Genomic DNA, 23,412 nt, shown 5'->3' with positions numbered 1-23,412 from the left:
GAGAGATTCTCAGCTTCATTCACAGATTTATGTGCTGAGAGAGAGAGAGAGAGAGAGAGAGAGAGAGAGAGAGAGAGAGAGAGAGAGAGAGAAATCCATTCAGCAAAGTTCATTCATAAAAATCCGAACTGCTGCTTCTCCTCCGGCACGTCTCAGCCCTTCTGCGGGTGAATGTGAATGGGTGGCTGCCAGAAGCTGGGGGTGGGGGTGGGGGCATCCCGGAGGAGGTGGAGGAGGAGGAGGAGGAGGAGGAGGAGGAGGAGGAGGAGGAGGAGGAGGAGGAGGAGGAGGAGGGCATCCTGGAGGGCTGGGCCTGGCAGGGAGCAGAGGGAGGTGACCCTGCGTGGGGTTGGCAGGTTCAGCCAGACTGCGGGAAGCAGGAGCAGCTCATCCCAGGGAGGGCGGGCGGGCGGGCGGCCAGGGGATGGCTCCCACACTGCACACCCCCCTGGAAATGGCCCCCACCTTGCACACCCCACTGGAAGTGGCGCCTGCTCTGCACACCCCCTGGAAATGAGCCGACGGTGGGCCCAGTAAAGGGTTAATCGTCCAGCCCTTGCCCCGCCCAGCCAGAGGGAGCAGGTTGGAAAGTTGCTGCGGGCCGGAGGCGGGTGGGGGGCCCCCAACTCTGTTTGCCAGGGCTCCCCTGCATTGCTGCTGCGGGGGACCCGGGTGGGCCTTCGGGGAGGCGCTCCCAGGCGGTGCCAGCCCTGCCAGGGCTATGCGAGACCGGGGCCCCGACAGCCTGGCCGGCCTGGGGCTTTATGTAGGGCTCCCCTGGCACCCCGGGATGCTGCAAAGGGCTAAGTACAGCCGCTTTCGGAACGAATCCGTCACCTCACTGGAGGAAGGAGGCCCCCCAGGGTCGGTGGGCACCAAGGGCGCCCCGCAGCCGCCGCCTCCCGACCTCAGCCCGGCACCCCAAGATGCCACCCCGGCCACCCAGGAGAGCCCCACGCCTCTGTGCACCTTGATCCCGCGCCTGGCCAGCGTCAAGCTCGCCAACCCCGCCACCTTGCTTAGCCTGAAAAACTTTTGCTTGGGCACCAAGGAGGTGCCCAGGCTGAAGCTCCAAGAGACCCAGGACTCAGTCCCCAGCAGCCCGGCACCTTCGGACCCCAGTGCCCACCGAACTCGAGCTCTCCAGGACAGAATCGCACTTCTGCCGCCGCTGCCTCCACCACCACCACCGGAGTTGGGGGGTGGCAGGGCCGCTGGCCGGACCCCGGATGCCTGTCCACTCCCTGGACCCGGAGAGCCCACCCCTGGGAGCAGGCCAGACAGGATCTTTATGCAGCACCTGTTGGGGATGGGCATGAACTTCTGCGTGAGGGTAAGTTCTCTTCTCTCCTCAGCTCCTTCTGAGAACTCTGGGGGGGAAGGAGACACCCCCTGTTGTAAAGGACTCCCCCTCACCTATCTGCAGTAGGGTGCTCAGCACCACCCTTTGGTGCCAGGCCATGAGATTTGCAGGTCCAGTGCCCTGCTACAGCTTAATGCAGTCTCCCTGTCTCCATTGTAACAAGCATGATTCTGGCCTAAAAGGGAGCAGTTTCAAATGTGTTGAGATAGGGGTAGGTGGTCTGAGTGGTGGTAACAACCATTCCAGAGAAATTTCTGTGCGTCAAGAACACAGATCTGAAAAGAAACCCGAAAGAACTCGAACATTTGCATCTGGCTTCGAACATGTGCAGTTCAGAAGCTCAGAGCTGGTTCTAATCTAGGTGCTGGATGCTAGTGCTCCCAACCCCCTCTGCACCTCCATATTGCCTGTTTTCAGGCAGGTGGGCCTGACTCATGATCTCTGTATAAAATTAAGGCCCCTCCTTTTGTTTCTGCCTTGATGCAGGTTAGGGTGAAAGCCAGAGGATGTGACTTTATGGCCCTTGCCCATCTGGACATGTCAACATTGCATGCCCAAACATTAAGAATTAATGGTTGAGACTCAGTGTAAGAGAATGTGAAGAGAATTTGTAAGAGAAGGAAAAGTTATTATTGACTGGGTTTTGTTTTCGGGGTGTATCTGGAAAGAGAGAACAGAGTGGGATTGGCAGAGACTTCTGGCAGGACCAGGAGATCCATAGAGTTCAGAGGTAGGAGTTACTGTGGTGGTTGCAGGGAGATATTGCATGTTGGCTTCCCTTCTGAGAAGAGGGGCCTGGGATGGTGACTGACATGAAGTTGATCTTAGAAAGATGGAGGAAGGCACACAAATGGAGAGCACAGTGGCCTGGGGAGGACGGAACTATTGACCTAAGCTCTTGCATGCTGAGTGAGGGGTTTGTAAACACTTGTTTGGACAAGTAAGTTTGTACAGTGACATCAGTTCTCAAATGCCATGGAAAGCTGACTTTATTTATTTATTTAGTTTTTGGGTCACACCTGGCAGCACTCAGGGGTTACTCCTGGTTCTACGTTCAGAAATCACTCCTGGCAGGCTCGGGGGATCATATGGGATGCCGGGATACGAACCACCATCCTTCTGCATGCAAGGCAAACACCCCACCTCCATGCTATCTCTCCAGCCCTGAAAGCTGACTTTATTAATTTTAATAAAATCCCAACTTTGCAAGCTAGAAGGGAACCAAGGGAGTTACCAGTGAGTCTACATACTCAACTCAATGCTCAATGTTGTCCATTTCCCAGCTGCCTTCAAGTTTACAAACTACAAATAAGTGAGACAAACACTTTTTTGTTTTGCTTTGATTTGGGGCCACATCAGGCAGTGCTCCTGGCTCTTCATTCTGGGATCACTCCTGGAGATGCTCACGGATGCTGGAGATAGAGATCAGATTGATTTTGAGTAAGGCAAGCAAGCACCTGTTGGACTATGGTGCCAGCCCCAAGAGACAAGCATGCTTCTAGGCTGTGGGCACATGCTGACATGGTGATGATGGTTTCCAAATGATCTATGGATTGATTTGAGATAGATGCAAGCAGCGGGGGAAATGAATGAGACTGACCCTCTGGGAGTTTAGGCATGGGGTGATTATAAGGGTAAAGGGAGCACTGTGAGGGGAGGATGCAGGAAACTCATCAGGAAGCCTCAACAGACTTGGGCATTGGTCAGCTTATTTGAGGTCAAAATACAAACAGAAGGGTAGTTATTGACAGAGCAGATTGGGAGATCTGCTTTTGCTATTGATGGAGAGGGTCTGTGAATGTTATGAAGTACTGAAAAGAGGAAAGCAGAACTTTTCTGTTTTTGGTTTTTGGGTCACACCTGGCAGTGCTCAGGGGTTACTCCTGGCTCTATGCTCAGAAATTGCTCCTGACAGGCTCAGGGGACCATATGGGATGCCGGGATTTAAACCAATGACCTACTGCATGAAAGGCAAATGCCTTACCTCCACGCTATCTCTCCGGTCCCCGGAAAGCAGAACTTTTCATTTCAGCCTTAGAATTGAATAAGTGATGCCAATGATAGAACAATGAGTTGGGGAAGGGGATTCAGGATATTTTTGACACTTTAAAGTCATGCTATTTCAACTCTCAATAGGTAGGCAATGGTCAAACACCAGCACTTGGGTGAGAAGTCTGATCTGAAGTTATCAGAAAGATAGTACAGTAATTGTAACCAGCAGGCAAGATTTCAAGGAAGGCCAAAGAATGGGCAATAGAAGGGCCACTGAAAGAGCAGTTTGGGACGGTCTTCGCAAAGAGATACCAAAATCTCTAAGGATGATAAATTTCTAGGACACTCAGCTCTTGTACTCCTTCACAGTGATGTGGCTCATACTGGAAATTGTTTCATTTATCTATTAAAAGTTCTTGAGCACGTTCTCATTTGTCAGACTTATGTGTCAGGCAGATGTTAATAGGAAAATCTATACTGAGACACCTGCCTTCTCACCTCCTCTGTCCCTTCCCCTCTGTCTTACACGTCTTCTCTTTTGACTTTCTGGCACCTTCCCCTTCCCACACACCTGTAGAAATTTAAGCAGAGAAAGACTTGCTGTGTAGTCTACAAGTCTCTTAGCATGGTCACCATCAGAATGTTTTATTTATCTGGTGGAGTTAGGGCACATCTGGAAATGCTCAGAGACCACTCTTGGCTCTGTGCTCTGAGACCACATCCGGCAGTGCTCAAGGAAGCACCTGCATAGAGAGTGCAGGATTCAGACCAGAGTAGTGGCTGCAGGCACAGGCCAGTCAAGCACCTTAACCTCTGTACTGTCTCTTGTGCCCATTTTCTGTTTTCAGTGAGGACACCATTTGTCTTTCTGTGTTGATGACAGCTGATCCTGGAAAGAGCACTTACACATCATCCTGTGAATAATACTATATTAATAACAGGCAGTCACATCAGTTCAGCAAATGCCATGGAAATCTGACTTTATTAATTTTAATAAAATCCTAATTTTGCAAGCTAGCAGGGGACCTAGGGACTTTACCAGCTGAGTCTACGTACTCAACTTAATGCTCAGGACTCTGGCCATTTGTTGTTGTACATTTCCCATCTGCCGTCAGTTAGACTTGACTAAGGGTTAAATATCTTTTTTGAAAAAATTACTTTTCTTGGGGCCAGAGTGGGTAGAGAGCTTTGCATGATTTGATCCCTAACATCCTATATGGTCCCCGGAACACACCAGGAATGATTCCTGAATGCAGAGGCAAGAATGAACCCTAAGCAACCATCAGGTGTGGCTCAAAAGTCAAACGAAACCAAAGCAACAAAAAAAAAAAATAACACTTCTTTTGAGCTAAAGTCTGAATGATGCCAGTGCATTCGTATAACTAAAAATACAGAATTCACTTTGTGAATCATATGAATAGTCATATTAATTTTATGAAAAATAGTTTGTCTCCTTAGCAGTGTTCCTGTGATGGGGGCCAGTCCCATGGACAGTCACCTTGTCTGTGGGGACTTATTGCTTCAGTGCTTGGGCCCAGTTGTGCTGGAGACCACTAGGGCTACCTAGTGGTGGAAGCTGCAGCGAGGATCTGTGGACAGACAGACAGACAGACAGACAGACACACACACACACACACACACACACACACACACACACACACACACACACACACTACTTGTTCCTGTCTTTGAGATAATCGCCCTAGCTCCAATACCCTTTTTCAATTCACTTTCTTTTCTTTTTTTTGTTTTTGGGCCACACCCGGCATTGCTCAGGGCTTACTCCTGACTGTCTGCTCAGAAATAGCTCCTGGCAGGCACGGGGGACCATAGGGGACACCGGGATTCGAACCAACCACCTTTGGTTCTGGATCGGCTGCTTGCAAGGCAAATGCCGCTGTGCTATCTCTTGGGGCCCTCGATTCACTTTCATTTCAAGTCCTACCTTAAACCACCTGAACATCTCTTCAGGTAGGTGGCATTGCAAAGCATTCTTGACCATGTTGAGCCAGAAGCAGCCACTCAGATCCTTATCTGAGCAAAGCAGTGAGGTAGGTAGATGACCATTAAATGGTGCCACATACCATAATATCAAGTCTTACTTCTTTTTAAGGTCTTGCCAAGCCTTCCACAAATTCTTCCATCTATCCTCAAACTACTGACACTCACTCGGAGGTTTACCAGGTGCCCAGGATGGCCTATTGGAAGTATGAAGAATAGACCTCTTCACCCAAACTTGCACTTCTAGGAGGGAAGGGTTACTGTGGAGAGCCCTGAAGGTACACTGGGAAGTGCAAGCATATCTAACCTATCCAATTGTACCTTTTTGGGGGTCGGGGTTTGGTTTTTGAGTCACGCACAGTGCTAAGGGTTATTCCTGACTCTGCACTCAGAAATCGCTCCTGGCAGGCAGGCACAGGGGATCATATGGGATGCCAGGATTTGAACCACCTTTTGCCCTGGATCAGCCTCTTGTAAGGTAAATGCCCTACCACTGTGCTATCTCTCTGGGCCCCCTATTGTGCCTTTTTATTACACAGGAAGCCTTTAAGGCATTCAACACATCCCATCTAGATTCTCTTGTGGCTTAGCTTAGGCGGAATAGTGTGGTAGGATCCAGCCATTCTCAGAATAACATTCTGAATGAGATTATGTTCTGCAAGTGAGAACCCCAAGATCCCAGAGTTTGTCATTTTTCCTCCACTTTACAACCTAAGGAAACTGTAGGCTGAGGATTCATATTTAGGTTTTTCTCAAATTGATGGTTCCCATAACCCCCACAGGACAGACAAGCCTGCAAATGTATGGGTGGAATGGTCCAACGTAAGGCTCAGAAGGTGCAAAGGAGCTTTAATTTGTAAACCCACTGCACTGGCCCATTTGCCTTATTTTACATGATTTCAGTTGCCACGATTCAGCTCATCTATTTCCCCAGATAGCAGTGGTTTTTCAGGGCTACTTTGGAACAGGCATCACAAACTGCTAGACCTACAGCACCAGAAAGAGATTTTTTTTCATGTGTCTTTTGGCCATTTGTATTTCTTCTTTGAAAGAAATCATCTAATCATCACTAATCATCAGGGAGATGCAAATCAAAACAACTATGAGGTACCATCTCACACCACAGAGATTGGCACACATCACAAAGAATGAGAACAAACAGTGCTGGCGGGAATGTGGTGAGAAAGGAACTCTTATCCACTGCTGGTGGGAATGCTGTCTAGTCCAACCTCTATGGAAAGCGATATGGAGATTCCTCCAAAAACTTGAAATCGAGCTCCCATACGATCCAGCTTTACCACTCCTAGGAACACAAAAATACAATACAAAAACCCCTTCCTCACACCTATATTCATTGCAGTGCTATTTACAATAGCCAGAATCTGGAAACAACTAAGATGCCCTTCAACAGATGAATGGCTAAAGAAACTGTGGTACATATACACAATGGAATATTATGCAGCCATCAGGAGAGATGAAGTCATGAAATTTTTCTATACATGGATGTACATGGAATCTATCATGCTGAGTGAAATAAATAAGAGGGAGAGAGATAGATGCAGAATAGTCTCACTCATCTATGGGTTTTAAGAAAAATAAAAGACATTTGTGCAATGATTCTCAGAGACAAAAGAGGAGGGCTGGAAGATCCAGTTCTCCACAAAGAGTGATGAGTGCAGTTAGATAAATAACTACACTGAGAACTATCATAACAATATGAATGAATGAGGGAAATAGAAAGCCTGTCTCGAGTACAGGTGGTGGGGAGAAGAAAAAAAAAAAGAAATAGATTTTCTCACAATGCTGAGGCCTAGAAGTCTGTAATTAGGCAGAGCTAGTGCCTCTCTGTGAAGTTCCAAGGAGATGAACTTTTATTGTTTAATTTTGTTTTGTTTTGAGGCGTCCACCACTCTGCAATGCTCAAGGGTTACTCCTGGCTCTGCACTCAGAAATGACTCCTATTGGACTGGAGGACCATATTGGGTAGTAAGAATTCAACCTTGATTAACTATATGCAAGGCAAATGCCCCAGCCACTGTCCTATTGCTTAGGCAATAATATCTAGTATCAGTTCTTTTTTTTTAATTTTATTTTTTATTATTCTTTCTTAGTATGTACTACATAATCAATTTTAATATTTTGTTACAGAAATTTTCACAGATAAAGTGGAACTGCATTAAACTAAGAAGCTTCTTTTTTATTAATATCTTTATTTAAACATCTTGAATACAAATATGATTGTGATTAGGTTTCAATCATGTAAAGAACACCCCCCTTCACCAGTGCAACATTCCCACCACCAATGTCCCAAATCTCCCTCCATCCCACTCCACCCCCACCTGTACTCTAGACAGGCTTTCCAGTTCCCTCATTCATTCACATGGTTATGGTAGTTCTCAGTGTAGTTATTTCTATAACTGCACTCACCACTCTTTGTGGTGAGCTTCATGAAGTGAGCTGGAAGTTCGAGGCCTCCTCTCATTGTCTCAGGATTGTTGCAAAAATGACTTTTATTTTTCTTAAAACCCGTAGATGAGTGAGACTATTCTGCATGTCTCTTTCTCCCTCTGACTTATTTCACTCAGCATGATAGATTTCATGTACATCCAAGTATAGGAAAATTTCATAACTTCATCTCTCCTGACGGCTGCATAATATTTTATTGTGTATATGTACCACAGTTTCTTTAGCCATTCATCTGTTGAAGAGCATCTTGGTTATCAGTTCTTTTTTTTACCTCTTTAAGTTGCTTCTGGTTACTAGAAATACTGAATGTTCTTTGATTTGTATATGTGTAATTTCAACCTCAACATCTTTGCATGACTTTCTTCCCTTTCTCTGTGTATAAAGTTCCCTGAATTGTTTTGGGAAGAGGAAACCAGGCCTGGAGGTGCTCAGGGCTTACTCCTGTCTTTGTACTCAGGGATCAGTCTTGGAGGTGCTCAGGAGAACTTTATAATCAAACCAGGGTCAGCTTTGTGCAAGGCAGCTGACATCTGTTCTATCACTCATGTTTGGTAATGTCATTCCCCCCCCCCACTTATTTTTACAAGATTTTACAAGAATCTCAGATACTAGATTCAAACTTTTACTAACTCACTTACATTATCTGCCTTAATCTCCTCTGCAATGGCTCGGCCTCCACATGAGGTCATTTTCAGAGATGCTGGAGTTGAGACTTTGACCTCTTTTTTAATTTTAATTTAATTTAATTTTTTTTTTTTTTTTTTTGGTTTTTGGGTCACACCCTTCAGCGCTCAGGGATTACTCCTGACTCTAGCTCAGAAATCACTCCTGGCAGGCTCGGGGGACCCTATGAGATGCTAGGATTCGAACCACCGACCTTCTGCATGCAAGGCAAACACCCTACCTCCATGCTATTTCTCTGGCCCCACTTTGACTCATTTTTGATGGGTTGGGGATACCTTCAACTTATTATAGTCCCCAAGAACATTTATTGTAAACTGCATGACCCAAGGGTGTTCTTGAGCTTTGTGAATAACTAATAAATTTGTGTTGAGGGATGTTCTTGACTTCTTTTGCTATCTCACTGCATACACTTCACCCACCCTCTTTATTCTAATGTGTTTTAATGCTGAAGAAATAAATGAGTGTTGTGTCTTATCTGGCAACATGTTCCATGCCCTATATCTTCTGTTTGCCCCACAGGAGAGAACAGGAGTAGTGACTTTGGTGCTAAGCAGCTGTGTGGTCTTGGGTGAGTCACTTCATCTCTCTGAGACTAATTTAAAAAAAGGAATCTGAAGAAATGCTATTAAAGATCTTGAGGGTTCAAGTCTCCTTTCCTGTTGATCTGAAATCCCCTGTTAAGATCTTTTTGGGTGGGGAAAGAGGTTCCTGAAGGAAATTTTTCTTCTTCTTCCTCCTCTTTTTTTTTATTCTTTTATTCTTCATTTAAACTTCAAAAATTCAATTAAAGAACTGTGACTTACAAAGTTATTATATGCTTAATAACTTTGTAAGTCACAGTTCCTTAATGCCTCTTAGGCAGATAATATTCTAGCACTAATCCTGAGACCAGTGTCAACTTCTCTCCAACAGGTTTCTCATGTTCGCTTCTGCCCCCAGCCCCATTCTCTGATATGTCTGATATGTTGACCAGCACATTGAATTGTCAAGTTTAGTGGTTATGGTTGATATCATGTTTTCAGTGTTATTGAGTCTATGCTTTGGACATATAGCTATACCACTTCCTAACAGTACTAATATACCTGAGGTCTCTACCCCAAGTTCTCCCATTATTTCTTTTATTCATCTTCTCCTCACCCTCCTTGACAGGAAATCATTCTTCCATCTTGGAGTTATCAGAGAAACAGGAACACCCTCAGCCTCCACTTTCTCAGATCACACTGGCTTCTGTAGTAGAGCAGAAAGAGGTTTTTGTATTAATAGGCACACAGGTAGATGGTCTGTTTTGTAGAGAATATGAGGACCAAGTCTGAATGTGGGACAGTGTCCCAGAGTAGGATTCCAAGAAAGAGCAGAGAATGGGAATGCCAGGGTGAATAATGGTGGTGAGGATTGTGGAAACATGACATTCTTCATGTGGGTTAGGTATTTAGGCCAGGCTGCATTTTTTGTTGTTGTTTTGCTGGATTTACTTTAGAGCCACACCCAGTGGTCAGGGCTTACTCCTGGCTCTGTGCTCAGGGATCACTCTTGGCAGTACTGGGGAATCCTGTGTAATACCAGGGATCAAACCAGTTCAAGTACATGTAAGACAAATGCCTACTTCCCTGGGTTATCTCTGGCCCCAGAATAGGTTTTGACATCCATATTGAGGAAGGTACAGCAGCAGGAGTTAACTGATTTCTTTGTTCTCTTGGGTTGTAGAAGAAAGAGGTCCTGTCTCCCACATAGAGAATGTGGTAACTTAGAACTCAGGGTGGGGGGAGTGTGTGTGTGTGTGTGTGTGTATGTGTGTGTGTGTGTGTGTGTGTGTGTGTGTATGTGAGAGAGAGAGAGAGAGATAATGCCAGGAAAACCTAAAAACAGTTCCATGGTTTATGCAAAATAAAGCCAGGCTTGAGCAGTGATCTAGGCAGTCACAGCTAATGGAAATAGCTTTCTACCTCTGCTAATTTCCCTCTTTTCTCGGTCAAAAGGGAGGTCATGTGGGCCAGAGGAAATCATTTCAGCTAACTGGAACAATTTGGCAATAAGGATGGTATATTTTGTTTCCTGTTTCTTTCTTGCAGTAGAAATGAATTATACTAGAACTTAAGGAAATTCTGGTAATTGTTACCTGATAGTTTGTCATTTTTAAATCTTCATCCATTTGTTTTTTCTTTCCGGTTTTTGGGTCACACCTGGCAGCGCTCAGGGGTCACTCCTGGCTTTACACTCAGAAATCGCTCCTGGCAGGCTTGTAGGACCATATGAGATGCCAGGATGGGAACCAACGTTTTCTGCATGCAAGGCAAATGCCCTACTTCCATTCTATCTTTCTGGCTTCTTCATCTATTTCTTGATTCGTGCTGCTCTTGCTCACCCTGATCACTAGAACATAAACTGAAAGAGTCTGAGAAATCTTCTAATCCAAAGCCATTGTTTTATGACAGAAATAGGCTCAGAGATATGGAGTTACTTATCGGAAGCAAGAGGTGGATTACAGACAAGAATTCCCCGTTATTGGGGGACCAGAGAAATAATTCAGCAGATAAAGAGTTTGCATGCTGTCAATCTGAGTTTGATCCCTGGCACCCCATGTGGTTCTCCAAGCTTTCCAGGAATGATCTCTTAACATAGAGCTAGGAGTAAGCCAGATGCATGGTTGGGTGTAACATCCTCCCCCACAACACCCACAAAAGAATTCCCAGTTCTGTACATGAGACTCTTACTTGTGTGCCAGACTCATAAATTTATGCTCTGGTCTTACTCCTGGATCTGTGCTCAGGGATCACTTTTGATGGTACTTAAGGGAACATCTGAGTTCCTGGGATTGCACCCACATGAGCCACATGAAAGGCAAGCTCCCTGACTACTGTACTCAGAAAGCTTCATTTATCTTAGATGAAAATTGTGCTTATAAAATAATGAGGAGAAAGAAGGCAAGGCTGAGTGACAAGGAACCCAGAGTGCCTTGGCTTGGCCTACTTACTCCTCCCCTTTTGGGAGGACAGTACCAGGGGTTGAACCTGGGGCCTCACACATGCAATATATGCCTCTACCATTAAGCCCTATACCTGACCCTCAATTTTACTCCTTTTTTTTGTTTGTTTGTTTTGGGGCCACACACTCAGGGGTTACTCCTGGCTAAGTACTCAGAAATTGCTCCTGTCTTGGGGGACCGTATGGGATACCAGGAATCGAACTGAGGTTCCTCCTAGGTCAGCCGTGTGCAAGGCAAACGCTCTACTGCTATGCAACCACTCCGGCCCCAACTCCTTTATTTTCCTTTTGATTTTTGGGCCACACCCGTTGACACTCAGTGGTTACTCCTGGCTATGCATTCAGAAATCACTCCTGGTTTGGGCGAACCATATGGGATGCCGAGGGATCAAACCACGGTCCATCCTAGACTAGCGTGGTCAAGGCAGATAGATGCCTTACCACTTGCGCCACCACTCCAGCCCCAACTCCTTTTTTTTTTTTTTAAATAAAATGCCAATGGGTATGGCAGCTTGTCCATGCTGAACCCAAACCTCTACAAGATGCATGTACTAGCCTGTTCCATTCCTTCTCCATAGCCTCTTGCGATCATTTTTGCCTCTGTAGCTCCTCCTCTCATTTGTTTCAGATAATGCTAAAGCCAGCTAGCACCTTTCTGTCAACTGAATTGGAACTACCCTGTTTCCAGCAGTAGTGGTTCCATAGACAGGCATGGACCTAGGAGATGCACAGCATGTACCCAACAGCCTGTCCCATACCCTGCTTCCCCATGTCAGCAGTAATACAGTGTAGCAGAGATTTCTTCTCTCTCCTAATTCTACAAGCTGTGTCTCGGTGGGGTTTGTTCCTATCTACAGTGAAATATCCATTTCATGGTGCTGAAATATGAAGACTTTGAAGCTGACCACAAATATCCATTGTAGGAAAAGATTACATCTGAAACAGGAGAATTTGGTGAGGGAGTGTTTGGAGAAGTCAAGAGGCTTTAAAGAACTGATTGTTTTCCCCAGGTCATCATGCCTAACTGTACTCAGGACAAACTGTACTTCTGGCCTTGTGCTCAAAGATCACTCCTGGTGGGGTTTGGGAGACCCTACATGGTGCTGGGGATTGATCCAGGTCAGCTGTTTGCAAATCAAGTGGCTCACTTTTACATCTAAACTGAATTTTTTATTCTAAGCATTGGCAAATCATTATTTGCAATTTATTTTTATCGAAGTAATAGTGAGAACAAAGTCTAAAATTGGGGCCCTTTAACTCAGGTATGCAAGAAACATTATTAACATTTTAAAATGCATTTTTTTAAATTTTGGGTCAGACCCAGCAGCGCTCAGGGGTTTCCCCTGGCTCCATGCTCAGAAATTGCTCTGGCAGGCTCGGGGGACCATATGGGATGCCGGAATTCTAACCAATGACCTTCTGCATGCAAGGCAAACACCTTACCTTCATGCTATCTCTCTGGCCCCTAAAATGCATTTTAAATTATTTAAACACCATGGTTACTAGGTTTCCATAATACAGTTGGAGATTTTTTTTTTCACAACTGCAGTTTTTCATGATTGAGTTTCAGTCATACAATGGATAATACCCTTCACCAAGTGCACATTTTCCCCCAACATTGTCCCCAGTTTCTGTCCCACTCACTCCTCTGCATGCCTTTGGAACAAATATTTTTTTCTTTTTCTCTCCCTTTATTTTTCTTTTTCTCTCTCCCTTTTTTTATTTAGACACTGGTTTGCAATATTAACATTTGTGAAAAACTGAACACCAAACTCTCTACTATTGACTCAACAATTTCAATTTGGATTCTTATTTGTCATCTAGACTAAACAGGATCTCAGAGTGAATCTGAGAGATTTTTTTTTTTAATGCCTGGGAATGGAGGAAATGGGTCTTTGACCCTCAGCTAATTGTTAAGGATTTGGCTAATCTTCTAAAGATAGGAAGTGTGCCTGACTAGACTTCTATTTCTACCCTGGAATATTTAGCTATTCTGGATATCCCTTGCTGAAAGTCTCACCTGGCTAAATCTCCAGTCAACCTCTTGGGAGGTCTTTCACATCCCTGGAACTTGGCCAGGATCCATGCTGAAAGGAGTTAACACTCCTTTCAATGCCTTTTTACTGATGCCACTGAAGAAGTAGATGGCTTTAAAAAGTTTCAGAGGAGCTCCAGAAGCAGCCAGAAACTCAACCGTGTGATGGTCTGGGGTGACACAGCTGGAGATAGCCCACATCTGGAAACCCTGTTGAAGCCCAGAGTGCTGCTCTTATTGACCACACACAGACACTGCCAACAAAGATTCTGCAGGTGTGAGATCCCTGATAGTTCTTGGGGGAGGAAATTGCATTGCTTGTGCAGGCTGGTGGGGTTGAGAGAGGGAGGCAGCAGGAAGGGAAAGAAAAAGACAGCCAAGAGAGAGCAAAAAACTGCCCAGAACAGACAGTGCCTAAGCCAGAAAAGAGTCTGGAACATAGAGGTCATAAACTTCAATAGGTTGTTTGGTTTGGTCAAAAAAAAAAAAAAGTCTAGACTTGAGGACATTGCAAAAACAAAACAAGACTCCCATAGACAAATATTCGGGGACTGAGAAGAGAATGCTAATTTTATTCCTGGCACCATCTGCACCCCTTCTTTCAACACAGTTGAATGTGGCCCTAGCAGTCCTTCCTCCCTGCTAGGTATGGCTCTTCTAAAACACAATTCTGCATACCTAGCTTCCCCCAGAGAGCTGTCAGCTTGGGGCACCATCCCTCAGGGTCAACAGGCCACCTGTGGAGAGTGGGGAGTACAGCTGCTGTCCACCTGTCTGCCTCTGTGGGCACACTCACCTGTGGTATTGGAATAAGATATTGACATTCCCTTGCTCTAATGTGGTTTGATCTGAAACATAGATACCCCCTACTTTTTGAAGGTCTCTGTTATATGTCATGCTGCATTTGAAAGACAAACATTAGCATCTGTATTCTAACAGAAAGGTACCCTAGAAGGTTTCTGCTTTTGGGGTCAGGATTGTTCAGTGGCCACTGTCCTCCTGTGCATATGGCTCCACCCAGCTCTTGCCCTGAGAACCACATACCCTAGGCAGAATAATTATGTTTTCCCTCCTAGGAGTTTACTCTTAGTGCTATTTGACTTGGTAGGTTCTTTGAATATCTGGAAACTCTCACATTTTTTCCATACAAATGAGTGGTCAAAGAATTTTCCACATAAATGAGTGCTTTTTAACCTTTAACAAGAGCAAATTTTGGTGACTATGCCAACTGCTCTACTTTTGGGAGTTATTTTTTAGATGGAGACACTTGGTGATGCTCAGATCTATTCTCAGGCATTGCTCCTGACAGTGTTCAGAGAATCATAAGGAATGCTGGGGATAGAACCTAGGTTGGTGGGGCCGGGCGGTGGCGCTAGAGGTAAGGTGCCTGCCTTGCCTGCGCTAGCCTTGGACGGACTGCGGTTTGATCCCCCGGTGTCCCATATGGTCCCCCAAGCCAGGAGCAAATTCTGAGCACATAGCCAGGAGTAACCCCTGAGCGTTACCGGGTGTGGCCCAAAAACCAAAAAAAAAAAAAAAAAAAAAAAAAAGAACCTAGGTTGGCCTCCTGCAAGAAAAATGCCCTATTCACTGTTCTATTGCTCTAGCCCCAACTGCTTGGCATTTATAGGGTGTGAGAAATCTGTGTCCAAGGGAAAAGTTGAGAATTTCTTCTTGGGCATATATATATATTTGTATGTAACAGGACAGAGTCCTGAGTCAGGGTGTGAGCCTTGAGAGCAGAGCCTGACTTCTATTGATAAGTCCATGTTAAGAGTAGAGCCTGTCTGGAGGTTGGACTTTTCTCTGAGTTAAAGAAAAAGTGCCCACCCCATATACACCTCAGCCCAGGACCTTTGCCTGGTCTGTATTGTGAATGGGGGGACACGGAAAAAAAAAAAAAAAAAAAAAAAAAAAAAAAGAAAAAGTGCCAAGAAGCTTGTGGCTTGTGGAGAACGCCTGACTGCTCTAAAGACAACCCCAGACATTAGGCTTCTTCCTGCCTAGCATCAGTTAATGATACTCATGAATCACTCAGTAGGAAATGGTAAAATGTATAATTCAAACTTCATTTCTTTTACATAGTGCCAACTCCAGTTCATGGAAAGCCAGCTCTATTCTTTGCTCCTTCGACTCTGGCCTCAGGCCTCAGGCAAGTACATTAGACCCCAAGTTTGGTTTCACAGCAAATTAAACCTTCCCAGGGTTCATCCATGGCAGAGCAGGGACTAGAATTCGGCTTTCCTGATTACAAGGCTCATACATTTTTTTTTATGGAATATGAGTATTTATCCTGTGAATAAATCATTGTTCTTGCCTGAAGAGGTGACAGGGAGGAGAGAACAAAGATTTGCACTCATATGACTGTCACCAGAGTCTGGACAGTATGTACTACTGAAGGGATCAGATGCTCAGGCATTTGGGAGTTCAGGGAGGAGAGGGGCCTGACTCCTTCCATGTGAGATGATTAAAGAAGTTACAAAAAACGAGGACTTGGAGCTGAGTCTTGAGAAATGGGTGGGACTTCCAGAGGCAGAGAGAAAAGCTGCTAGGCAAAGAGAAGGCTGTAGCAAAGAAAAGAACAAGGAAGAGGCATTTGGGAAGAGTGAGAAATTGGCCTGGTTGGGCAATGTGCAGGGGAGTAGATGGAAAATGAGACAGATGGGTGATTTGACCATATTGCACAATATCTGAGAATTAAGATTTTCAGCAAAAAACTATTGGATCTTTGGGGAGATGTGATTATTCCTGGTTCTATGCTTAGAGGTCATGCATAAGGGGACCATATGCAGTACCTGGGATGGTATTGGAGTAGACTGCAAGCAAAGCAAGCAACCTTTTCCTCTGACTAACTTTCTGGCCCCTAAACTACTGACTTTTTAAAAACAAAGAAAATTGGGAGCCAGAGAGATTGCACAGTGGTAGGGCATTTGCCTTGCACGTGGCCAACCTGAGATGGATCCGGGTTCAATCCCCATATGGTCCTTCTCACCCCCAAGAAACTGCCAAGAATGACTTCTGAGCTTAGAGCCAGGAGTAACCTCTGAGTGTTGCAGGGTGTAGCCAAAAAAACCCAAGCCAAATGAATAAACAGACAAACAAACAAAAACCAAGGGAATGACCACTACCTCAGAGACATGTTCTAGAAAGATTGTGGGTTGTAATACTCAGCGAGAATCTGAAAGGAGAGAGACAACATAACAAGAGTATGTGAGCAGCAGTGTGGAATCAAAGTTATCACAACGGGGCTGGAGAGATAGCATGGAGGTAAGGTGTTTGCCTTTCATGCAAGAGGTCATCGGTTCGAATCCCAGCGTCCCATATGGTCCCCCGTGCCTGCCAGGAGCAATTTCTGAGCATGGAGCCAGGAGTAACCCCTGAGCACTGCCGGGAGTGACCCAAAAACCACACACAAAAAAAAAAGTTATCACAACAAGGATTTGGGGATTTGGGGTGAGCGTTTCATACACTGCCTCAAGGCTGCCAGGTTAAAAAAAATCTTTGGTAGAAAATGGATTTGAGTGGATGGAGGAGACATTTTTTGGGTGGCCCTTGTCAATGCCAATGGAATGGGTACTTCCTCAGCAGGAGAGTGTAGAACAGGGGTGAGGGCTGCTTTGGGAGGGCTCCCTTAGCAAAGGATTGAGGGTAGGGGAGAAGAGCAAGTTTTGGTGGTAAAGCAAACCTTTGAGAGAACAGAACAGAGAAGAGAGAAGAAAGAGGCTGGATCAAACAACCATAGAACCTAAAGAGGATTTTTGAAAAATGAGAACTGAGAAATAATCTAAATATTGGCCTTTTATCTTTCTGCTTCCTTCTCAAGAAAGATATTAAATTCAGCAAAATCCAGCTGTTACAAACCAAATGCATCATTGGCTGCCCCTCCCTCTGGCATCTCCCCACCCCACCACCCAGCCAGCAGGACACTCAGTTAGAAAAACTAAGCTTAGTCTGGAGCTCTGTTTCTCAACTGATTTTCCCGCTAAGCCTCCCTTGCTTTCATCCTAATGCTTCCTTGTCCTACCAGTAGTCCCCTTAGCCTCATGCTATGTCTCCTATTTTGTTGATTTTTTCCTCCTGAGTTCTTCTTGGAATAAGGCACCAGGGTGTCTTATGGCTCTAGCTGATTTCCCCTGTGTAAGGTGACTTACTTAATCGCATACTGCTCTAGGTCATTCACCCTAGCCTCCATCCTCGGGAAGTCCTGTCCATTCCAACCTGTGTCACCTCATATGCAAGCCCATTTCTCTCCATTCCCACCACAGTGTCTTAGGCAGGACTGTACAGTATTTTTTTGGTGGAACTACCATTTAGTGAGACACACTTGGTAGTTTTCAGCTGAAACCAGGGAATGAATCCTAAGATAGGGGAACCAGAGAGATAGTATAGCAAGTAAGACACTTGCCTGGCACTCAGCTGGCCCCAGTTCAATCCTTATTATTATTATTATTATTATTGATTTTTTGGGCCACACCCGGTGACACTTTGGGGTTACTACTGGCTATGTGCTCAGAAATTGCTCTTGGCTTGAGGACCATATGGGATGCTGGGGATAGAACCAAGGTCCATCCTGGGTCAGCTGCATACAAGGCAAGCACCCTACCACTGCCCTACCACTCCGGGCTGGAATATAGGTATTTTTAACCTATTGTAAATATAGGTTCTACAGGAAGAACCCTGATTTGAGTTTGACTAGAGCGTCGTCTGCTTGGAAAAGTCTGATGAGCCAGTTTTGAGCATATTTTAAAGATCAGGCCACCAAGTGTAGATATTTTGCTAGAAAATAGGAATATTCAGTCATTCAAGAAGAGAAGATGCCTAGAGGTAGGGAAGCCCTTTCTAAGGCAATTTAGTGGTAGTGAAAATGCCTGTGTTGGGATCTGGGTAGAGACTGTGGAGGAAGGATAGGTCGAGATAGGATGAAAGAAAAATGTGATTAAATAAGAAAAGAGGGAAGGCAGAGGCTAATCCTAGGTCTGAGTTGGAGATCATATCAGGAAGGCACAGAGGGGCCTACTAGGAGAAGCAGCATTGAAAGGAAAAGGAAGAGTTCAGGTGGCAGGCAGACAGGCTGAGTGGGAACAGTTTCAGGGGCCGGCACTTTGTGGCTCAAAACAAACAGAAGCCTCCTTATCAGAATTACTCTAGTAAAGCACAGGGGCTTGTAGGGTGAGTTTCAAGAATGGTGAAGAATGGAAAAAGGTCCTTAAATATTCTAGCTACTAGAAAGCTTCTCCTCGGATGAAAATTCTTTGGGTTTCTTTCTGACACAGAAGTCAAGCATCAGAGGAAAGTGATCATTCAGGTTGATGAATGGGAACTGGAAGGAAGTAAAGTGATATCAGTGACAGAATTGTAAACCAAAGTGCCTTAAGGGGAGTGAAAGGGAATTTGGACAGGAGACACTGGCAAAAGAATGGGTGCTCCTTCACTGTAACCTTAGAACTCAATCATGAATTTTTGTTTGTTTGTTTGTTTTGCTTTTTTGTTTTTTTGGGCCACACCCAGCAAGGCTCAGGGGTTACTCCTGGCTCTGTGCTCAGAAATTGCTCCCAGCAGACGTGGGGGAACATATGGGATGCTGGGATTCGAACCAAGGTTGGTCTTGGGTTAGCCGCTTGCAAGGCAAACACCCTACCACTATGCTGAGCGCATAGCCAGGAGTAACCGCTGAATGTCAAATGGATGTGGCCTCCCCCCCCACACACACACACAAGAAAGAAAAATAAAGGCAAATCTCTGTAGATGTGTGTGTGTGTGTGTGTGTGTGTTATGAAGTCAAAGCCTTTTCTCTCAGTTTTAGCATTATAACAACTAAGAACAATGAATGAATATCATCTTTGTTGCATAAATCTTGCCCACTATTCCTGATGTCCATTTTCTTTTTTCTTTTTTTTGGCTTTTCAGGCCACACCCATTTGATGCTCAGGGGTTACTCCTGGCTAAGCACTCAGAAATCACCTCTGGCTTGGGAGGACCATATGGGACGCTGGGGGATCGAACCGTGGTCCTTTTTTGGCTAGCACTTGCAAGGCAGACACCTTACCTCTAGCGCCACCTCGCCGCCCCCCTGATGCCCATTTTCTAAAGAAGTAGTGGAAAATGTCAGGCCTGCAGATCATTTAAGGCCTCTGAAATCATGTGTTCTGGCCCTGGGACAAAACTAGACAGACACAGGTGGTTCTTGTTGGTTAATCTGCCTGTATTGTAGGGCCTGTGAATAATATTAGAAATATCTGGGGCCAGAGAGATAGCATGGAGGTAAGGCGTTTGCCTTTCATGAAGAAGATTATTGGTTCGAATCCTGGCATCCCATATGGTTCCCCTGAGCCTGCCAGGAGTGATTTCTGAGCATAGAGCCAGGAGTAACCCCTGAGTGCTGCCGGATGTGACCCCAAAACAAAAACAAACAAACAAACAAAAAAGAAAGAAATATCTAAATGACTCTGAGCATAAAAATTATTCCATCCCTGCCTTTAAGTGAGATAAATTCTTAGAGACATCTTCAAAGTAACCTGAACCTGGTTTCATTTTAAGTGTCAAATTTTTTTTGAACTTTATTGATTGATTGATTGGTTTTGGGGTCACATTTGGCTGCACTCAGGAATTACTCCTGGCTCTGCACTCAAAAATCTCTACTAGCAGGCTGGAGGGGGGGAGGAACATTGTGGGGTGCCGGGAATCAAACCGAATCCATCCCGGATCAGCCACATGCAAGGCAAATGCCCTTCTGCTGTACTATCTGTCTGCCCCCCTTAAGTATCTTTTATTTTATTTATTTATTTTGGTTTTTGGGTCACACCTGGCGGTGCTCAGGGGTTACTCCTGGCTGTCTGCTCAGAAATAGCTCCTGGCAGGCACAGGGGACCATATGGGACACCGGGATTCGAACCAACCACCTTTGGTCCTGGATCGGCTGTTTGCAAGGCAAACGCCGCTGTACTATCTCTCCGGGCCCTTTAAGTATCTTTTAGATCATTATATCCACATCTGATTTAACATCATTATTGTTATTATATTATGTGTGTGTTGGGGGTGGCAAACCTGCTAGTGCTCAGAGGACATGCAGTGCTAGGGATCAAATTCAGGGCTTTGCACTGCAAGACCACATTCTCAGTTCCAGATTTTATACTACTATTTTAAAAAACAATTTGTGGGCCATGAAGGTAGCTCAGTGTCAGAGAGCCTGCTTCATCTATATGAAACCCTGGGTTCAATTCCATCCCTATAAGCATCTCCCTGTCCTCCCCCTAGGACAATTTGCTATTATACAATCTTTTTTGTTTGCTTGTTTTTGGGTCACACCCGGCAGCATTCAGGGTTACTCCTGGCTCTATGCTCAGAAATTGCTCCTGGCAGGCTCGGGGACCATACAGGATGCCGGGATTTGAACCACTGTCCTGCATGCAAGGCAAATGCCTTACTTCCATGCTATCTCTCCGGCCCCTATTTTTGTCTACTTTAAATGATCATCATTTACACTTTACTGTTTTTCCTATTGGGCTTTACAACTACTTACCTTTGAAGAGCAAAAAGTTTTTAATGAGCGTACATATTCATCAAACAGGTTTCTGTTCAGGGAAAGGAATAGGGAGTGAGTGTCACAAGGTAAAATAGCAAATAAAAAACACAGAGAGGAATGAGCAGAATTCTCTTTTCAGGGGGTGAACCTGATTCAGCAATGAGAAGGGTATCTCTTGTGCTGAAGGTCTAAATTTATATTCTCATGCAGAGCTTTTTGCTTCTCTCAAATAAAATTGAGAAGGGGTTTCAGTTGCCACCTATCAGCTTAAGATTTAGTGATAATCCTGTTTTTGATTCTCTTAGTGATCTTCTGCATTTTAAATGTATCCCTTGCATCTCCAGTGAATAATGTAAACATTAAATAAAAAGAAAAAATATTTTTTTTACAAGAGAGTAGCTTTATTTTACCCGCAGTGGCATTTTGGGGTCATCTGGTAAAAATGCATATCATTCTAAATTATAATGGGATGATATTCATAACTGGAAATCAGCTTTACCATAAACTAAATTTGATTTTGCTGCTTAGTTTGCCAAACCCCACAATGGTAATGGCAATGAATGAATATATTCATTTATTCACTCTTACCCAACATTCATAGTGATGCAAAGTGGAGAAAGCAACAGTTGTTTCACTTATTATTTCCCCCAAAAAATGAAAGAACGTAGAAGGAAGAGCAATGAGCACTAATTTTTCTGATCTTTAAAAATGATTTTCTTTATTTAAAGTCTCAATAGTGGAAACATTGAAATAATGCACAAGGTGAAAGGTAAATATTACCAGATGATTCAAGTTGGCAGAACACATGCTGAACATGTGCAAGACGCTGGGCTCCATCTCCAGCAACACCACTCAATATAGTCCTGTAAAGTTAATGGGCAAGTGCCCCCTTTTCAGGATAACCACTGCTTTTCATTGATTGCTGTGGATTTTTGCAGGCTTCTTCCTAAGCATACTTATATTGGCTAGATACAGATAGACAGAGGTTCTCCTTTGCAGGCTGGTGTGCAAAAGGCTTTGGGTTATGGTGGTTGGGTATGTGCCAATTCTCTCATGGAGAGCATGAGGACTCTCACCTTTTCTGCATGAATCTATTTGCTGTCTTTTGTTCCTCAATTGCTTTAATAACCTCCATGGAGCTGCTTCCCCATGCTTAGGAATGCTGTGGAGGTGGATGCTTTCAGGGAACCATATCCTTAATCAAAGAACTTGTTTCCTCGATAGTGTGCAGCTGGTGACTCTGAAATCCTCCCTAGCTAATATTTGATTCCAGATATGGGACATTCATTAGGCTGCAGCAACTCCCCCTGAGGTGTGTGTTAGATGTGTGTGAGTGTATGTGTCCATGTCTGTCAGTGAGCTTAAGAAATCCAAACTACTGAGTTTGTCCAATGCATTTCTATTAGAGAAGAATGCTGCAATTAGTTCAATTCAACGTGTATATGTTTTAGGCAGTTGGTTTGTGCTTAGAGTTCAGGCTATCTTATGGGAAGGTAACTAGAAAGGATGATACTTTGGGGGAGGGGGTGTCTTGGTGTTTTTCAATACTCAACTTTAACTCAGTTTCTAGTCATGTATGATTTACTTAGGAAATATAAGGGAAAGTGGAAGAAGATCTGGGCAGTCAGGGGTCACTGTCTCCTCCCCATTCACCCAAGGGATTGCTATCGGACAGCTGCCAGGTGAGAGGAGGAGAACCCTGGTCAGAGGTTCTGCTGTTTTATGTTGGTTTTCTTTGGGTTCCAAAGTGATGTTGAAAGATAATTATTTTGGCTAAAGAGGTACCTGAACAAGTTTTGTTATTTAAAAAGGTAATACCTTAGGAATATTAAAAGTTTGAAATAAATGCTTATACATTTCAGAGTAGTACTAAATACACCCCAGAAATTCCCCGATTTTACACCATAGATATTGCAGGGAGTTCTCTCTCTCTCTCTCTCTCTCTCTCTCTCTCTCTCTCTCTCTGTCTCTCTCTGTCTCTCTCTCTTTCTCTCTCTCTCTCTCTCTCTCTCACACACACACACACACACACACCTGTTTATGTAATGATGGACTCTTAGGACCTAAGTTATTTTACTTATTTATTTATTTTAATACTATCTTTAAGCACCATGATTACCAACATGTTTGTAGTTGGTTTCCAGTTATATATATATATATATATATATATATATATATATATAAACACCCTTTCACCAGTGCAACCTTCCCAGCACCAATGACAAATCTCCCCTCTGCCTCTACCCTCAGGACCTGTTATTTTATGTATCTCTTCTTCTCATTCTTTTCCTCATCCTGCCTTATTTTTTAGGGGGTGGGCACACCTGAGAATGCTAAGGCTCCATGTTCAAGGATCACTGTGGAGAT

At 44.5% G+C, this 23,412-nt stretch overlaps 1 protein-coding gene and 1 pseudogene across 1 annotated transcript in view; both read left to right on the top strand.

Annotated features, from left to right (window-relative positions):
• The first annotated feature begins 513 nt into the window (after positions 1–513).
• SHC4 (SHC adaptor protein 4) overlaps positions 514–23,412 on the top strand; it is a 139,832-nt gene continuing 116,933 nt past the window's right edge. Inside the window, exon 1 of the mRNA XM_049781444.1 lies at positions 514–1,333. Within this exon, the coding sequence (XP_049637401.1) occupies positions 722–1,333 (612 nt within the window). The 5' untranslated portion in view covers positions 514–721. The remainder of the gene's footprint in view (positions 1,334–23,412) is intronic.
• Positions 15,323–15,413, top strand: LOC126021247 (uncharacterized; annotated as a pseudogene).

This window comes from Suncus etruscus, chromosome 10, assembly GCF_024139225.1.
Source record: "Suncus etruscus isolate mSunEtr1 chromosome 10, mSunEtr1.pri.cur, whole genome shotgun sequence".
Classification (NCBI taxonomy): Eukaryota; Metazoa; Chordata; class Mammalia; order Eulipotyphla; family Soricidae; genus Suncus; species Suncus etruscus.
This window is presented reverse-complemented; position numbering and strand designations above follow the sequence as displayed.